The sequence below is a fragment of the Gekko japonicus genome, unplaced genomic scaffold (genome assembly GCF_001447785.1).
Source record: "Gekko japonicus isolate JY-2015 unplaced genomic scaffold, Gekko_japonicus_V1.1 scaffold281, whole genome shotgun sequence".
Classification (NCBI taxonomy): Eukaryota; Metazoa; Chordata; class Lepidosauria; order Squamata; family Gekkonidae; genus Gekko; species Gekko japonicus.
Window position 1 is genome coordinate 993,465 of NW_015174281.1, and position 19,034 is coordinate 1,012,498.

Genomic DNA, 19,034 nt, shown 5'->3' on the forward strand with positions numbered 1-19,034 from the left:
TGCAAGGGAGGGAATAGTCCTTCCTCCAGCTCTGTCTGGGTACAATAGTCACAGCCAGGGGTCTTGTTGTAGAAAAAGAGCTGCCGGAGCTCATTAGCATAACTCATTAGCATAACTTATTTGCATATGCCACGCCCCTGACATCACCGGAAGTGTGTCAGAAGGCCCGGCTACTTACCCTCCTGCTTCATCCTCATTCCCAAACGGAATGAGGATCGAAGCAGAGGGCGGGGTAAAGAAGGGGGCGGGGCTTCACCACGTGACCGCCCCGCCCCCTAGAGGTTCTCTTCCGGAGCTCCGTACCTGAGAGCTCCCCCCCGACTAGAGCCCTGGTCACAGCCCTTGGAAAGTGTCCTGAAAAGAAGCTTCTCTATGCATCATTCAGAGTTCTCATCTACAGTACAGTTCCTCTGAAAGGTCCACATTTTCTTCATCCTAGAAGTACCGTTCCTTAGTAAGAGACTACGACTTCTGCTTGAAAACATCTGTAGTAGGTAGTAAAGCAAACCACTCAATCCAACTGAAGGAGTATGCGCTCACTGAAATGGGCTTATGTTCATATATTGTTAGGCAGACAAGAAACCTCACGCACTGTGCATCTGCCATGTTTCCAATGAGCCTGTGGCCAGGGCCATGCATGCACATAACGCTAATTATCCTGGGTGTGTGTGTACCTGGATTTGCCCTCCTTTCTCCTTCCTAAGCAACTGATTGGTGTGATTGCTGATTTCTTTTAAAGGAGCTGTATTTGCACCATAGTGGATCCAGGCCAGAATGTGGATATATTGTGTAAACATTTTACTGACAGTAGTTTGAAGTTGCAGAGCAGGCTATGTTCCGTGGGTAGGTTTTCTGAGCCAGTAGCACAGCTGCTATAAAATGCAGCATCCCGTATCTTAATACCAACTTAACCTCATTTAGTTTTCTGAAATCTTAAGACATCTTTATTCCCTTTTAATTGTCCTCTACCACATTGCCAACATTCAAAGTGATTCAGGAACCCAGATTGCAGACCCTGATTAAACTAGGCAACTCTAATACAGGAATGTTGTATTTGAACTGTACCGTGAACTGAAAATCTGGCAATTTTTTAACCACAAAGTTCACATAGCCCTGGTCTTTGCAGTGTTACCCGTACCCATTTATTGCCATGCCCTTCATATGTTCCATTTTTTTTTTTGCCCTCTCTTGTCCTGTGTTTCATATAGGCTGTGAGCTCCTTGGAGAAGAGCAAAAATCTCAAGCAATAAATAAAATGGAGGGCAGATACCTTCTTAACAAGCAGGCTGGAAAAGTTATCACCTACTGGGAGAGAGTAGGTCACCTCCACCTTCTTTTTGAGAACTTGTAGCTGGGTGCTCAACTTTTTGTCCTTGTTTTTGACTTTTTGCCCCTAGCCAGAAATTTCTAGAGCTCTTCTTCTGAATATGTCCTTCTCTTAAAGTTGGCAGACTGTTATTTCAGATGGGCTGTGGTGGTGAGCGTTTTGCTCTTTGAAAGTGTTACGCAGACCACTTTTCCCAACTATGTTTGTGTTCTAGTGCGTATCTTTGTATGTTACAAGGTACAGCTGAGATGTAAGGTTGGATCCATTCTGCTAGCCGTGATGTTTCCTTCTTGCCTCAGGGGAAGGTTCCTTGTGCCAGAGGAAAGTACACCCTGCTAACAAGATGGTTCCCCAGCCCGGAGGATCCAAGTTGTTGTATGATGCTAGCTGCATGAAAATGAAAAGGCAGTTATTAATGGCATATAACCAAAATGTGTGACCTGACCTGTTCTCTTTCCGGTTAACTGATGCTTTCCAGTGTGGCTCCAGATATTGAATGGACATAATTCAAATGTTGTATACTATATGGAGTCCAACTTCAGAACAAGTAAAATTCCTCTGGCCGTAATCTGCTTAGGCTGTGTATTGATATAACTTTAATGAACAATTTCCCCTGTTCTGCACTGATCATCTCCAGTCCAGCTTCAAAAGGTAGATAAGCTGCCTTAATTCAGGAGGGCCCGTGATGGGGGTAGGGAGTCTTATTTGGTCATTTTAAAACATTTCAAATGTCAGGTTGTGTAAGGGGCAATGCACTCTATTCAGGGAAAACATTTTAAAAAGAGAAGATGTTTAATGGTCAGATAATTCTATGCTAGGGTAAAGGTAAAGGTTCCCTTGCTCGAAAGCCAGTCGAATCCGACTCTAGGGTTGCGGTGCTCATCTCCGTTTCAAAGCCGAAGAGCCAGCGCTGTCCGAAGACATTTCCATGGTCATGTGGCTGGCATGACTAAACACCGAGGCGCACGGAACGTTGTTACCTTCCCACCGAAGTGGTACCTATTTATCTACTTGCAATTTCTTGCTTTCGAACTGCTAGGTTGGCAGGAGTTGGGGCCAGAGACGGGAGCTCACTCGGTCATGCGGCACCCGGGTCTCGAACTGCTGAACTACTGACCTTCCCCAGCCTGCAGTTCAGCGTCTTATCCACTTGAGCCACCGCAGCTCCCAGGGCACAGGTAGCCTTGTACTAGTTTTCTGTCCCCCTTTTCTTTTCTAAGACCCCCATTTTTGCATCCATATGCATATGCAGCTATCCTGTACTGTGTTAAAAAAACTCTAAAATCCTTGCCAATGATTGCTGTACTTGGGAGAGAGGTCATAGTGTGCTTGCCTATAGAAACACACAGAAGCGCCTACATACTGCTGTGCTTTTTTTCCAGGGAGGGTTTTGGTGTAGTTACGTGTTGTAAGAGACACTGCTACTGTTCAGTGTCTTGCTGCTCTTCTTTTGTTTAATATCTCATGAGACATGATGCTCTTGCAGTTTCTCTCCCCTCACCTTTCTCATCTTTGGCTGGCAGAGACGGGAAGGTGTGAATGTATTATGAACGTATACTGTAAATTAAGCCAAGACAGTGTATTGCAGGAGAGAGGGGGGGGTTTCAGCGCCTGCTGCCCAAAAACCTCTAATGGGAGGACACCAGGGATTGAATTTGGGATATTCTCCATCCTGAGCAGTTCTGCTACTGAGCCACAATAAGGAAAAGAGATCAGTGTGACAGCAGCGATAGCTCCCTATCTTGTACACAGTGACGCCGATTCCTTGCCTCTCTCGATGTTTCTTTTCAGAGAGAAGAGACAACATTTTTCCACATTCGGTGAAGAAATTGTCTGAAATCTTCAGAAGTTTAAGATGGGCCTACTGAGGAGATAAGAACCAAAATGGGTTGTGGGGCAGCATCTCAGGGACCCAGCTGCCTCTAGAAAATATTACATCTGGGCCTAGTTTTTAAGCTGGGCCTACACAACTTGTGGTCAAAACTGAATGCAGCCCGCCAGGGGCTTGATAAACCACCTGCCAAGCTGATAGATTTTCTGAGCCTGTTTTAGGCTGGTGATGACTAAGTTCTGTGGTCTATTCTATAGAAGAATGCTGGGTTTTTTCCCGCCCAAGGCTTGGCATTCCTTGAGAAGGCCAAATGCCCTACCACTTAGGTTTTAGGATTAATCACTGCCTGTGGCTGTGGAGAATGCTCAGTGGGGGTTTTGTGCCCAAATATCTCCTGGAGGCTGAGTTCCTTTTCCCAAACAGGAATGTTCTTGTGCCGAATATAACGGAATTTCCGAGCTTCAGCATAGGCCTTGAGGAAATCAGGTCTAAAATACATGGTTCTGAGGTGTCCATCTGCGGCATAGGCCTCTGCATCTAGAATCAGCCTCTCATGAACTAGAGAAGGTTTCCGCTTCACTGGGGGGTTCATAAACTTAGTTCTAGGGTACTTAGGTCCAGCAGCATCTCTAGTCTCTTCTGTTGTGAGCCCTTTCCCTTGGTCCTGTCTGCTGTCGGGCTCTTTTCCCTCTGTAGTTTCTGCCGAGATGTGCAGCTGCTTGGCGATAGTATTAAGAGCAGTCACTTCACTGTCAGCTACAGAAGTTTGGTCTCTGGTCTTCAGTGGTGGCAAATGCCCATCTCCACCTTCTTCATAGCCTGTGACATTGTTGCTGTGTGGATGTGATGGAGACTGGCTTGTACCTGAGGGGCCTCCTGGCTTGATTTTCCTCATGCTTCTAGAAGAGAAGGAGAGTTATGCAGTCTGTGCCTAAGCAGAAATGGTGCTTCATTCCCTCACAGAGCAGTGTAGGGTTAGAGTGTCGGACTAGGATCTGGGAGGCCCAGGTTCAAATCCCCACTCCACTATGGAAGCTTGCTGGGTTGCCTTTGGCCAGTCATACACACTCAGCTTAACCTACCTCACAGGCTTGTTGTGAGGATAAAATGGGGGAGAAAAGAATGATGTGAGCTACTTTGAGTCCCCACTGGGAAGGAAGGGTATGTGAAATATATAAAAGCCCTAATGTATTGGGTTTTCAGCTCTCCCATTGGCTGTGCTGTGTGCTCCATCAGCCACTGGCCCATCAACCACCACTCAAGAGTACTTGTGTGCCATTGGCTGGGGGCTGGGTCCGCTCTTCTCCCTCTCCCACTGCCATTCCCTGTCTGAATAAACTACCAAAACTGCCCTGAGGCTCACTTTCTCCTCAGGGGCTGTAGCTAGGCAACCAAGCTTGGTTCTGTTAGTAAAAAGGCAAAGGCAGGAGGCCCTTTCCAGGCCTACTTTGGCCTTTGTGGGGAACTCATTGGGGCCAGTCCTGACTAGGGTTGCCAGCTCCAGGTTGGGAGATTCCTGGAGATTTTGTGGCACAGTCTACAGAAGCCAGAGTTTGGGGATGGAAGGGGCCTCAGCTGAACAGAATGCCATAGTCCACCCTCCAAAGCAGTTATTTTCTCTAGGGGGAGACCTAGGTTATTGCTGTGGAAGCTGAGTGGGTGATGGTCTTCAGATGGCAGAAATCAGTTCCCCTGGAGAAAGTTGTGGACTCTGTATCATTATACCCTGATGAGGTCGCCACAGCAAATTGGCGCTGAGTGCCCAAGGCTGGGTTACCTGCCCAGAGCCTCTTTCTAGAGCCCGTTGAACTGTGTTCATCTGCCAATACCACCAAGCAGTTTAGGAGCCCACTAGCCACTCAGTAGGTCATGCAGCCTCTGGGACTGAGCACAGGGCCTTCTCACACTTTGGACTGCATCCAGTGGGAAAGGACTGTGGAATGGGCTGGTGGAATGCAGGGATGTCATCCTCCAGGTGGGATCTGAGGATCCCTCAGAATTACAGCTCTTCTCCATATTACAGAGATCACTTCCCCTGGAGAAAATGGATGCTTTGGAGGGTGGACTCTGTGGCACTGTAGCCCAGTGAGCTCCCTCCCCTCTCCAGGCTCCACTCCCAAATCTCCAGGAGTTTATCAACCTGGATCTGTAAACCTCCCACTCCCAGCTGGTGGGGGGAGGGGAAGAGACCTTGCAACCATAGTGAAATGAATAGTTCCCTCCCTTCCCCAAACAGTCTGCTGCTTATCCCGAAGCTCCTATCTGAGGGCCAGGAGAGCCCTGCAACAATATGCACCTCAGTACAAGATGCAGGCCTCGGTTCCTGCTGGAGCGCACCGGAGCACAGCTTTACCAGTCAGGAGCCCATGGGGAGGGCACATAAACCCCACCCCCTGCTCCCACCAGCCATCAGTTGGGACATGGTGGGGGGGCCGAAACGTTCCCCCCGCCTCCCTGAGCCCCAGGGTGGTGGCCTTGGACTCATAGGGGCAAATTCCACCTCTTGTGCGAGAGGTCATTCTGGCTCCCCCAGCTCTCCTTCGGGGCTCCTTAAAAATATATGGCCACTGCCGCTGTGACGCTCGCGTGGGGGCCGGGGTGGAACCTTCTTCTGCCTCCCTGAGCCCCGGGGTGGTGGCCTTGGAGTCGTAGGGGCAATTTCCACCTCTCGTGCAAGAGGTTATTCTGGGTCCCCCAGCTCTCCTTAGGGGCTCTTTAAAAACTTATGGCCGCTGCCGCTGTTCTCGGCGGCAGCTGCGATGCCCGGGGGGGGGGGGGAAACGTTCCCGCGGCTCCCTGAGCCCCGGGGTGGTGGCCTTGGACTTGTAGGGGCAAATTCCATCTCTCGCGTGTGATGCTGCTCGGACATCACAGCTGAGAGGTCATTCTGGCTCCCCCAGCTCTTGGGAGGGGTTCTTTAATAAGTTATGGCTGCCGCCGCTGTTCTCAATGGCGGCTGCAACACCCCCACAGGGGGGAGGGGCGGGGCAAAACATTCCCTTGCCTCCCTGAACCCCGGGTGGTGGCCTTGGACTCGTAGGGGCAAATTCCACCTCTCACGTGTGATGCCGCTCGGACTTTTGCTAACACATTTTTGTATTTTAAAAAAAATCTCACATGCAAAGTTGGCTAAATTTTGAATGAAGAGACAAAAGGCATCTAAATGTAGGCATATGGCTCCAAATTTTGCACTTTCGATGGCTTATTCTTTATGCAAGATCAAGCTTTTTTCCTCCTTCAGCTAGTCTCAGAGGAGGAATTTGCATGAAAACATAGTCCTGCTACTGGCTGTTTTAATTTCTCTCCAGCCCAGCTAATCATGGCAACTTGCAATATCGAAACCTTTACATTTTGTCTTTTAAAGAAAACATTTATTTAATTTGTTCATTGACAAGCTGACGCTGAAAATAGAAAGTCTGCACTAAAGGAACAACTTTAAAAAAACCCTACCAGAAAACTCAGAAGAATATTAATATTCCTTCTATTAAACATAAATATTCAGCAGCAATAAAAGGAAACCAGTAAGTCTCACAACATGGAAAAAAAGGAGCCTGTGCCTTAAAATCAACATGTTGGGAATTCACCTCCGACAGAAAAGCTTCCAGAATATCAACAATGAGGGGACTAACTGGGCCTCTAGGAGGTCTGGAATTCCAGTACTTAGGAGGCTACAACTCTAAAGACCCCCTCCTCTGTGTACACCAACCTCACTTCACACAAGTCTGGCACACAGAGAGTGGCCCCAGGTGAGGGGGAAAGTGAGCAGTCTTCCTGTTTTGTAATGTTCTGGTTAATGGAGGCAGAGACCCTGGGATGACTGAAAAACCCCTTTTATTTGATGAAGTAACATGAAGTACATTAAGCAGGCTCCTTTTTCTCAGCTTCTTGCTGTTCTGCATTTACCGGATACCATTCCTGAGCCCTTCTCTACCAATATTCTGGCCACAGACCTGGTGTAAAGCCCAGTGCAATTTGGCCGTAAATATAATTCATGACTGGAAAATAAGATTTTCCCGTTCTTCGCAGCCACCACATGTCTAGAGTCCAAAAATGAAGCCTTCTTACCGTCCTGCCGCATCTCTGGAGCTGTTATCCCACCTCGTCTGATGGGATAGTAGAGGGAATGTCATGTTCATGCTGGCACGTCCAGTACCCAGGGATAACTTCTGCTGGGAGTGGCCTGGGAATAACAGGAGAATGATGGTCATCAGGATGCTAGTCCTATGAAATGCTATGCTGAAAATCAGGAGCTCCGAAGCACAAGGCAAGAGAGATCTGAATGGTATCCCAACAGATGTTGACCGAAATACAGCAGTGGAACAATAATGGGGGGGGGGACTGGTTTGACTCTTCTTTCTGTTTTCCACTCAAAAGTGTGTTACACACACTTAATAATCCGCTTTCCATCCACTTTCAATATACTTTCCAGCTGGATTTTCCCAGTTCACCCAGGAAAATCTGGTTGGAAAGTGCACTGAAAGTGGATTGAAAGAGCCAAAACTCACCCTCTAAGCTGCTTTTTTGGCAGGTTTTTGAGCCAAATTAGAAAAAAGAAGGCAAAACAGCAGGAAGAGAATGAGGCAGGCAGCCTCTCCCTTTCCTATTCTTCCCCTTCTGAATGCATCATCCCATGTTACTGTTTGGTTCTTTGAAACAATAATTGAGATACTGTTCATGCATCTCCCACATATTGCCTACTTTGGCTCTCAGTAGCCTTCTGGAAAGAGCACCTTGCCAGGGTCAAGCCCCGTTCCCTTCTTCTGCCTGCTGATGTTCTTACTGGCACAAATTCAAATGCAGGTTTGGACTCCCTATACCCCAATTTTGTCCCCATCAGGGAACCAAAGCGGCTTACATTGTTCTGTTCTCCTCCATTTTAACCTCACAGCAGGCCTGTGAGATAGGTTAGGCTGAGAACACATGATGACTGGCTGAAGGCCACCTGGCAGGCTTCCATGGTAGAGTGGGGACCTGAACCTGGGTCTCCCAGACCCTAGTCCGACTCTGTTTTCATGGCATCACAGTGGCTCTCAATTTTTCAAGGAATCTGTGGAGTCTCAGATCATAGACTATATCTATGAGCAGTGTTTTAAACCAAAGCCTTTTCTTTTGGAGCCCTTGCTCAGCCCTTGGCTGTGCTGACAGTATGTGTGTGGCCTTTTTCTTTTTTATAAATGCTTTATAATTTATAATGCTGTTAGCAGTTCTCTGTACCACAATAGATGTCCATTGTTCTGGGCATGCTATTTTGTTGGGAAAGCAAGATGGGTAGCACATGCCAGGCAGAGACCTTGGACAGCAACTGGTGCCCAGGGGTCTCAGAGAGAATAGTGGGACAGGACTTGCAGGTCAGAGTGAGGCTGTTCTGCCACTCCCTCCATTGGAGGGGGGGGAGTAGGTTGCAGGGGTTTCATTGGGGTACTCCAGCAATGAGAGGTCCACAGTGAGCGGCTCATAGACAATAGTTGCTGTGAGGATGCAGACCTGCACTGAGGAGGGGATTGGACTAGATGGTCTGTAAGTCTCCATCCAAGGAGGTCCATGAACATCCTATACAACTGTATTCCACCCAGCATTCATATGCACTGGTGTGTGTGTGTGTGTGGGTGTTTCACATTTCCAATGACAAGTACTGTTACTGGAATTCTACTAGTTCAAGAAAACCATCTGGATTCTTTGAGGTGGAAATAGGAAACAGCCTTCCAATTGTGTTTGTTGTACTAATTGATGTGGCCCAAAGCTATTCCTACTCATATGCAACTACTTGCACACTGGGTTGCCAGCTCCAGATTGGAAAATACCTGGAAATTTGGCGGTGAAGCTTGAAAAGGATGGGGTTTGGGGAGGGGAGGGACCTCAGTGGGGTATAATGCCATAGAGTCCACCCTCCAAAGCACCTGGAAAGCAATTGTAACAGCAGAAGATCTCCAAGTGCCACCCGGAGATTGACAACCCCATTGTGCACCTTGAGTGTGGGTATGAATCTACGTCCAAAAGACACATCCAACTATTTTAAATGCACCCAAGTGAGAATTACAATGTGGAGGCAGAGTCTGCATTCATGGTGATAAAATGTGGATGAGGATGTGGATCTACAGGCCGATCTCCCTTGCTGGATGAGGACTCTGTACCCACAGAGCTTTCTTAGGGACTCTTGGCAAAGCCAATCAGGCCAAACAAAAAAACCACTAATTGCTGAATCCTCACTAAAGGAGCTTTGTTATTATGTTGGATGAAAGCAGAGGCCTGCAGTTGCTCACTTTTCTGCATTTTCTGGAGTTCTTGCTGGAGTCGCCTCTGTTCCTTGGTCATTGAATTCAAATAGGACACCCGGGCTTCTTCCAAACTCCGCAGCCCACGACTGAGCCGGATCTCTGCCCTTTTGACATCTCGCCTCTTTTCTTCCCAGCGTCTGAAGTCCTCGCTTTCGGCCATGAAGTCTTCAGCGTCCTCTTGATGTTTGCCCAGAGAAGGGGAAATCTGAAAAAGATTTGGTGAGGTCAGCATCCTGTTTTCTGTGCTTTGTGATAGCACATTCCCGAGCTCTGCGGATTTAAAAAAAGGTTCAATTAAATCCTGGCAGCTTAATCTGAGCCAGTGATAGGAGGACTCAGATTTGGAACATCTGCCCCAGAACATACTCAGCATTCTACAATTAAGGATACATCACTCTCCAATTTAGATATATTTATTTACTTCACTCCCCCCCCCCCCGGAATTAAACCCAAACAAATGGTAACCATATAAACTAAACTTGTTATTCCTGTTTGATCCTTGAATCTGTTAAACATCTTCATTATGCTGTGTGATAAATTATATGTATGGGCCAGTAACTTCTATTTCACTGTATCAGAAGAAATGTACATGAACACGGAAGCTTATACCTTGAATAAAACTTTGTTGGTCTTAAAGTTGCCACTGGACTCAAACTTTGTACCTCACAGGGTTGTTGTAAGGATAAAATGGAGGACAGGAAAACAATGGAAGCGGCTTTGGGCACACATTGTGGAGAAAAGGGAATAAATGAGGTAAAGAAGCAAACAAACAATGGCTAATAAAAATCAGCTACGGTTGTCAGTCTGGGAGCCAAGTCGTTTTTACATCGAGCTGGTTCAAGTTATTGTGTTACCCCAAGCAAGGGATATATTACCTGCTTGGTCTTTCATCAGCCAGATCCAAGCCAAGCCCTGTACAATGTTCAATCACATCACATTTTAAAGGTGTACCCTGAAGATTTCACTCAAACCTGCCATATGAAAATGAAAAAAATGCACACGATATCCTCCAGGATATACTAATCAGGGGAGGGAAGGCAGCATGATGAGTCACCGGGATCGGGGCGGATCGGCAGTACTGTCGTTGTTAGATCTGTCGGCCGCGTTCGATACGGTCGACCATCAGCTACTGACCCACCGCCTCACCGACATTGGAGTTCAGGGACTAGCCTTGCAGTGGCTTGTCTCCTTTCTCCAAGATCGAGGACGGAGAGTGGCGCTGGGGGATCAGCTATCCCGAAGGCACCCAGTGGAATGTAGGGTGCCCCAAGGGGCAGTGCTGTCCCCAATGCTCTTTAACATCTATATACGCCCTCTTGCCCAGATTGCCCGGAGGCATGGGCTGGGGTGTCACCAATATGCGGATGACACCCAGCTCTATCTGTTGTTGGATGGCCGGTCTGAATCCAAACCGGAAGACCTAGGTCCGGCGCTACAAGCCGTGGCTGGTTGGCTTAGGCTAAGCCGGATGAAATTGAATCCGACGAAGACGGAGGTCCTGTGCCTGAGTTGGAGCGGTCCAAGGGTAGGGATCCTGCTCCCGACCTTCAATGGGGCACTGCTCGTGCCAGCGCTGAAGGTTAGGAGTTTGGGAGTGCTCCTGGATGCCTCCTTAACAATGGAGGCTCAGGTAGCAGCTACTGCCAAGTCGGCCTTCTACCATCTTCGGCTGATTAGGCAGCTGGTTCCCTTCCTTGAACGCAATGACCTGACAACAGTGATCCATGCAATGGTCACCTTGAGATTGGATTACTGTAATGCCCTCCACATGGGGCTGCCCTTGTTGCAAATCCGGAAGCTGCAGCTGGTGCAAAACGCTGCGGCCAGGTTGTTGATGGGAATCCAGATTCGGGAGCACATCCAACCTGTGCTAAAGACATTGCACTGGCTGCCTATAGCATACCGGGTCCGCTTCAAAGTGCTGTTTTTGACCTTTAAAGCCCTTTATGGCCAGGGTCCTGCATACCTAAGGGACCGCCTTTCTCCATATGTACCCCAAAGGACACTGCGATCGGGGACCCAGAACCGGCTGGCTCTCCCAAGCTTCAAGGAGGCCAGACTGGTGGCAACTAAGGCCAGGGCTTTCTCGGTGGCGGCTCCACTCTGGTGGAATGAGCTCCCGGAAGAGACTAGGGCCCTGTAGGACCTTTTCACAGTTTCGCAGGGCCTGTAAAACGGAGCTCTTCCACCAGGCTTTTGGAGCCGCCACCACTAACACCTCCACCGCCAACAATTGATATCTACTCTGGCGGAGCCCTGGCCGGCAGGTCCCTCAAACACAGCCCGTGCCAATCACCCGAGATAGCTGCAGAAGGCTGAAGAGTCAATTGGGATAATGAGGAATGCTGCTAGCACTTTATCTTGTTTGAATTTTAATGCTGTATTTATCAATGTATGTGATTTTATAATGATTGTATTATGGGGATTTTATCTGTCTGTAAGGCGCCCTGATGGAGCTGCGGTGGCTCAAGTGGTTAAGACGCTGAACTGCAGGCTGTGGAAGGTCAGTAGTTCAGCAGTTCGAGACCCTGGTGCCGCATGACGGAGTGAGCTCCCGTCTCTAGTTCCAGCTCCTGCCAACCTAGCAGTTCGAAAGCAAGAAACTGCAAGTAGATAAATAGGTACCACTCCGGTGGGAAGGTAACAGCGTTCCGTGCGCCTTAGGGCGGGATAAATTTTTATAAATAAATAAATAAATAAATAAATAAATAATAGCCTGAACTTGTCAGATCTCGGAAGCTAAGCAGGGTTGGTAGTTGGATGAAAAGCCACCAAGGAAGACTCTGTAGAGGAAGGCAATGTCCCAACCACATCTGCCTCTCACTTGCCTTGACTGCCCCTGGCTGTGGTCGCCATAATTCGGCTGTGACTTGACAGCACTGTACGTACACATATGAATCAGGATGGAGCTGTGGCTAGCCGCAACTCCTTGTTGAACGTACACTTGGTAGCAACCCTGGTTTCCCCTCTGTGTAATGTGCGCAAAGCTGTCTTCTCCAGCATAGAGGCAATATCAAAGTCCAAATTGGAGTGCCAATCATCAAATTTTCTGAGCCATCAAAAGCCGACGCGTAATCCGGATGCCTGAAGCCGCGTTTCGAATTATTCTTATTCAAGTATGGCTGTAATGGGACTGAATGCAAATTCAAAGCATATACAAATAAGAATGCATACAATTATGCTAATGAGTTATGCTAATGAACTCCTGCACCTCTTTTTCTACGAAATGACCCCTGATCCTATTAATACTTAAGCTGTTGGACATAAACTCCCCACTGAATTCACTGAGATCTAATTCTTCTGACTCTCTATGTGTAGGATTGAGCGTTAAATTTTCCAGAGTGGAAATCTCTGTTTCTCTGGCTTCTGGAGTCGAATCCCAGTTCGGCCAGATTCTAAACAGAGAACACGCCTCTATTGTGTTCTTTGAATGGGGGTTGCTATGAGAAAGGCTGCTGCTACCTGAACCACAGTTCATTCACTGTTGTGTACTATGAAAAAGCAAATCTTTGCTTTGCCAGGCCCCCTTTAATATACGGCCAAACAGTGCTGAATCTATTATGCAAATGCTAACTTCCCTGCGCGGTTTACTTCTTGGTCTGCAGCGCGACCTGCAAGGAGCAGGACAGATCCTTGGTGCGCTTCTCATGGTTCTGAGTCTGGTCATCATGGCTACCATAAAGTAGGGTAGCCAACCTCCAGGTGGCACCTGGAGTCCCCCCGCTATTACAATTAATCTCCAGGCGATCAAGATCAGTTCCCCCGGAGAAAAGGGCTGCTTTGGAGGGTGTATTCTATGACATAATACCCTGCTGAGGCCCCTACCCTACCCAAACCCCACCCTCCCCAGGCTCCACCCCCCAAATCTCCAGGTATTTCCCAACCCAGAGCTGGCAACCCTACCATAAAGAGGGCCTGTCTTCCCTCAGCGCTTTGTCTGCAGTGCCACCTGAGGAGTTGTGAGCACTGGGGGTTTAACTTGTTAGCACTCCTCGAGAACTGGGAACTGGGGCAGTCTTAGCAATAGGGGTAGCGGTCCCACGCCCCATGCTGGAGTGGGTGACTGCCTACAGCCCCCTTCCCATGAGGGGGGTGGTAGAAGAAAAAGAGCAGACTCACTCTGCCGCCATTCACACCCACCCTGTCCATGGCTCAGGCCACCTGCTTGCAGCAATGGGCACTTGTGCCCACTCTGCCCAAGGCCCGGGTAGCCTGCTTCCAGCAACAACTCCCACCCACCTCACGTAGTGCAAGGGGATACCCCTTGCTTGGCCCCAGCGGGGGTGGGTGAGGACAGGACCAGTGGGGGCAGCAGTGATTCTAGAGCCCCACCCTGGACTTTTGCCAGTTCTTCTCATTTACAAGCCCTTTTCGATGGTAAAATTAGATCTCTCTGCTCACCACTTTGCAGCATGGCTATGTTTTTACATCTAGTCTGAGGCGTCCGAAGCTGTGAACTGCCTGACGTAAGCGTCTTGGCATACCGGACTCTCCCTGGAGATCTCAAGCTCTGTACACACATAATAGTGTCTGTATATCTTGTATATCAAATCAGTCAATCCTAAAAGAAATCAACCCTGACTGTTCCCTGGAAGGCCAGATAATGAAACTGAAGCTCAAATACTTTGGCCACCAAATGAGAAGGGAGCACTCACTGGAGAAGACCCTGATGCTGGGAAAGATTGAAGGTCAAAGAAGACGGGGACGGCAAAGGATGAGATGGTTAGACAGTGTCATAGATGCAACGAACATGAAATTGAGCAAACTTCAGAGGACGGCAGAAGACAGGAGGGCCTGGCGGGATCTCGTCCATGGGGTCGCGAAGAGTCGGACTCAACTGTGCGACTGAACAAAATCTTGCATATAGGTGCATACATTTGTAATAAAGAACCAGTGCACGTTCATTTAAAAACACAGCCAGGGAATAGTACCTGGAGATCTGTGGGCTTTAAATTACACATTTAAGCAACATGCACTTTCACTGAATGTAATGTAACGATTACTCAACATGTGTACAAAGAAAAATCATGTGTATGGGCACAATGCAGGGATTGGACACCCGGTCACTGTAATGTGTCTACAAAACGATTACCTCACATTATGGGGGTGTGTGGACACGTGTCTTTAGGGTGTGGATGGTCACACTGTTGCTACATGCAATGTATCGATGCCACATTCCTGGTGTAGGAGACATGCAGTCTATACACCGAATTGGGAAGGGACAGGCAGAGCTCTGCAAATGTTACCACTATGGCTTGGTAAGATGAATAGGAGAGATGTGACAGTCAGCAGTAGGGCACACAAAGAGGTTTGGGAAAGGCTTTGTTATCGGTGTTCGCTTTCAGAGGGACTCAATGGGGCATTAGAGGGGGTGGAGGTTTAGTAACATTCTAGAGATATTGTGAATTTTGTGCTTCCTACTTTGCGGGAACTTTGTCACACTTAAAACACATTTGCCTTATCTGTGACAGAATCCTGTGACAGAATATGGAACAGAGGTCCATCAGTGGCTATTAGCCACAAGGTATAGATAGGGGCTCTGGGGCAAGTGATGCTCTGTCTTCTTGGTGCTTGTGGGGGTCAACAGTGGGAGGGCATCTAATGTCCTGGCCCCACTGGTGGACCTCCTGATGGCACCTGGTATTTCTGGCCACTGTGTGACACAGAGTGTTGGACTGGATGGGCCTTTGGCCTGATCCAACATTGGCGTCTCTTATGTTCTTACATATGTACACGATTCTGGGGCAGGGATGAGTACATTCCAGTTCATCCAGGGCACTTTCCAGGTCTGTTGGACTTTGCCATTGCCCTGCGTCCTAAGACTTGCACTATAGGTTGTGCAAACTGCTGCTTTGTAGCTGAACTTTGGACACATAAGGCTGGATTTTGTACTGAGTCAGAAGGGCTGTGGGGAGGAGCCATGGCTGAGGGACAGAGCATCTGCTTGGCACGCAGAAGGTCCCAGGTTCGATTCCTGTCATCTCCAGTGGAAAGGATCGGGTAGGAGGTGATGTGCAAGACCTCAGCCTGAGACCCTGGAGAGCCGCTGCCAGTCTGATGTCAGCTATGGCTGCCAATAGTGTGCTGTATGTTTCTAATTGCTGTACATTCCTTCCCATGCGCTTAATCGCCTCTACCCTGTAATGCATATCTCTCAAGGTCGCAGGTGGTGTTTGGTAGTGTCTACGTTTCGTGGGAGCTTCTTGCTTCCCAGCTTTGCTCAGCTTGGCAACCGTTAGTAAATCTGTAAAATGCCCGCACGTGGGAGCCCGTCTAATTGGGCAGTATGTGGGGGGGGGGGGCGCATACGAATGCCCGATATCTCATTATGCGCATAGGTAACCCACCATTCCTAACAGTGTTCATGTTAATGCATCTATAGCCTTTCAATAAAAGTAAAACCTTCCTAGAAGCGTGTACTTCATTGATCTGCTGTGGAACCTGACATCTGAGTAGACCATACTGACTTTGATGGACCCAGGGTCTGATTCAGTATAAGACAGCTTTTTGTGTTCATGTGTTCAACCTTGGCCCAACAAGGCCAATAGTTTCTATACTGGTGGGCAGCAGCTCTCCAGGGTCTCAGGCAGTGATATTTCCCATCATCTACTAACAGAACCTTTGGACTGGAGACTCTGGGGATTGAATCTATGGCCTTGCTCATGAAAACGAGATGCTCTGCCATTGGGTCATGGTGCACTGCAAAAGAAGATTAGTAGTGGCTGAGCAGGTTCTCTTTCAAGGAAGCTTATTCCGTTCATCACTGATTTTACTGGGGGACCCCTGGTAAATTCCTGACGGATTCCAGGGTTGTCCTCAAAACACTAAAGAGCATCTCCCTTAACATCAAATAGGAAATCCAGACTAACTGTTCCTATTCCTGCTTTGTCTCTGGCCGGAGTTCCCACCTCCAACTCCATAAACAGGCCCCGAAAAACAGAAAAACAGACCCACTTGTCAACCATTCTGCCTGTGAATACAAAAGAAGGCATCAAATATTTAAGTCAAAATGGATCCATCGTAAGACATTTTTATTATGCATCTTAAGAATGGGTACTGCTTGGGTGACCAGACGCGAAGGAATACAAGTCTCCATTGCAGTTAACGGGGAATTTGTGGCTGATTTTTCCAGTTCACCAAAGGTAAGCTTCAATTGACAAAAATGTCCTTACTTTAAAGACAGAGAAACCTGCACATCTGGTCACACCCAGGCAGTTTTCAAAGGCAGGACTGTGCTGCCCACACCCCGGAGAAGAACGCGGGTGACTCGCAATACTTACTGTCTCAGGATTCTTGCTGTCTCGTAGGGCGGCTTCTTATCAGGACTGTGAACCTGAAGCTGGCTGAGGAAATCCTCACCGTTCATTCACAAGGCCGATCCTGTTCAAAGGCAACTGACAAGGTGGCTGCTCCTTGTTATTTGTGAGTCCAGGAAGCCCCAGGAGTTACGCAAGCAAAAGCTTCCCGCCACCCAACCTGCGTGCAGGGCCAGGGAAGTCGATCCGCTCCCAACCCTGCATGCAAATCTTGTTGTGGTTGTTGCCGGTTCTACTGGGTGCCGGGAAGGTGGAGGCTGTGGAGGGGGGGAGTGATTTGGCTCAGGGGAACAAAGAGCTCTGTAAATAGGAAACAGACGTGTGAGATGACATCAGCAGAGAAGGGTTCTTACTGATAAGGGAGAAATAAAGAATTTTGCCGAGAGGGTATAGCTTTTTGTTCGCTTTTCAATAGAATATTAATAGTATCGACTTATCCGATGCTCCCGTGCCACTTATATACTTTCCTTGCCAATATACCTACGCATAACTAATTTGAGGTGATGCACCATGAAATCAGGAGCTGCGGTGGCTCAAGTGGTTAAGACGCTGAGCTGCAGGCTGTGGAAGGTCAGTAGTTCAGCAGTTCGAGACCCGAGTGTGCTGCATGACGGAGTGAGCTCCTGTCTCTGGCCCCAGCTCCTGCCAACCTAGCAGTTCGAAAGCAAGAAATTGCAAGTAGATAAATAGGTACCACTTCAGTGGGAAGGTAACAGCGTTCCGTGCACCTTGGTGTTTAGTCATGCCGGCCACATGACCACGGAAACGTCTTCGGACAGCGCTGGCTCTTGGGCTTTGAAACGGAGATGAGCACCGCAACCCTAGAGTCGGACTCGACTGGCTTTCGAGCAAGGGAACCTTTACCTTACCATGAAATCGCTTTGGGGACAGGCCAGATCAGATATCCTTCATGACAGGGTTGTGGTCCCCTATGAAACACCCTCACCATCGTGACTGGCCCAGAGCTGTGTTTTTCCAAGGGGGTGCCAGCCTCCAGGTGAAGCCTTGATATCACCTAGAATTCTATGTGATCTCCACACGACAGAGATCAGTTCCCCTGGAGACAATGGCTGCTTTGGAGGGTGCACTGCACGGCATTATGCCCCACTGAGCTCCCTCTCCTCCCCAACCCCCCCTCCCCAGAGTCCGCACTCAAAATTTCCAGGAATTTCCCAACCCAGAGTTGGCACAAGTTGAGCTCAATCTTGATGCCCTCCCACCATGTTGTAGGACAAAGGAGAAAGAATGTGATTTCTGAATGTGATTTCTGACACTCTCTCCTTGATATATATATGCTGACAGCTGTCACTGTGCCTTTAAAAGCTGGATCATAATAGATTCAGATCTTGGTATGTAACCTAAAATCTTCTGATTAGAGAAACTTATAGCAGAACATATCTCCCTTATATATAAAAGCCAAATGGTGGTGGCACTTCTCTAAAACATTCCACATGCTCCGTAATTGGTTGGCACCCTGGTGTGTCACTCAGAATCAGTCCCTATCCACTGGCTGCATTGCTTGAGTCTCGCCTCCAATATTCTAAACAGTTTGCTGTTCCTCTCCCCCCATAGCCAGTCAGAACACAGAGGTTATTTGCATATGCAGCCTCATTGGCCTTTGCCTCGGAACACAGAGGTCGTTTGCATATGCGACTTGATTGGCTTTTGCCTCTAACATTCGAAACAGTTTGCTGTTCTGAGGTAAAATGTGTCCAATCTCCAGGTGAGGGCTGGAGATCACTCAGAATTACAACTGCTTTCCAGACGGCAGAGATCAGTTCCCCTGGAGAAAATGGTGGGCTCTGTATCCTTATATGCTGCTGAGGTGGCCCCCATATGACAGCCAATGTGACGTAGCAGTCAGGGCTTCAGAGCACGGGAGAGGCTGCAGGTGTGTGGGGGGTAGAAAGCTGAAGAGTGAGGGGGAAATAAAGGTAGGTTGATGATTGGCTGGGAAAGAGATAGGGTTACCAACTCCAGGTGGGAAATTTCTGGAGATATGAGGGATGGAGCCTGGAGAGGGTGAGGTTTCAGGAGGTGTGGGACCTCGGACAGGTACAAAGCCATAGACTCCACCCTCCAAAACAACCATTCCCTTCTGGGGAACCATCATTGCCAATCTCCAGGTGAGGGCTGGAGATCACTCAAAATTACAACTGTTCTTTAGGTAGCAGAGATCAGTTCCTCTGGAGAAAATGGTGGACTCAGTCAGTGTCATTATAGCCTGCTGAGGTCACCACAGCAAATTGACACTGAGTGAACAAGGCCGGGGCACTAGCCCAGAG

At 48.4% G+C, this 19,034-nt stretch overlaps 1 protein-coding gene across 1 annotated transcript in view; it reads right to left on the reverse strand.

Moving 5' to 3' along the window:
• Positions 1 to 3,480: 3,480 nt before the first annotated feature.
• The window catches only part of CCDC190 (coiled-coil domain containing 190), a 23,287-nt gene continuing 7,733 nt past the window's right edge, over positions 3,481 to 19,034 (reverse strand). The window contains exons 2-4 of the mRNA XM_015423847.1: positions 9,419 to 9,703; positions 7,224 to 7,338; positions 3,481 to 4,057 (exon numbers count right to left, since the gene is read on the reverse strand). Of these exons, the coding sequence (XP_015279333.1) occupies positions 3,481 to 4,057; positions 7,224 to 7,338; positions 9,419 to 9,703 (977 nt within the window). The remainder of the gene's footprint in view (positions 4,058 to 7,223; positions 7,339 to 9,418; positions 9,704 to 19,034) is intronic.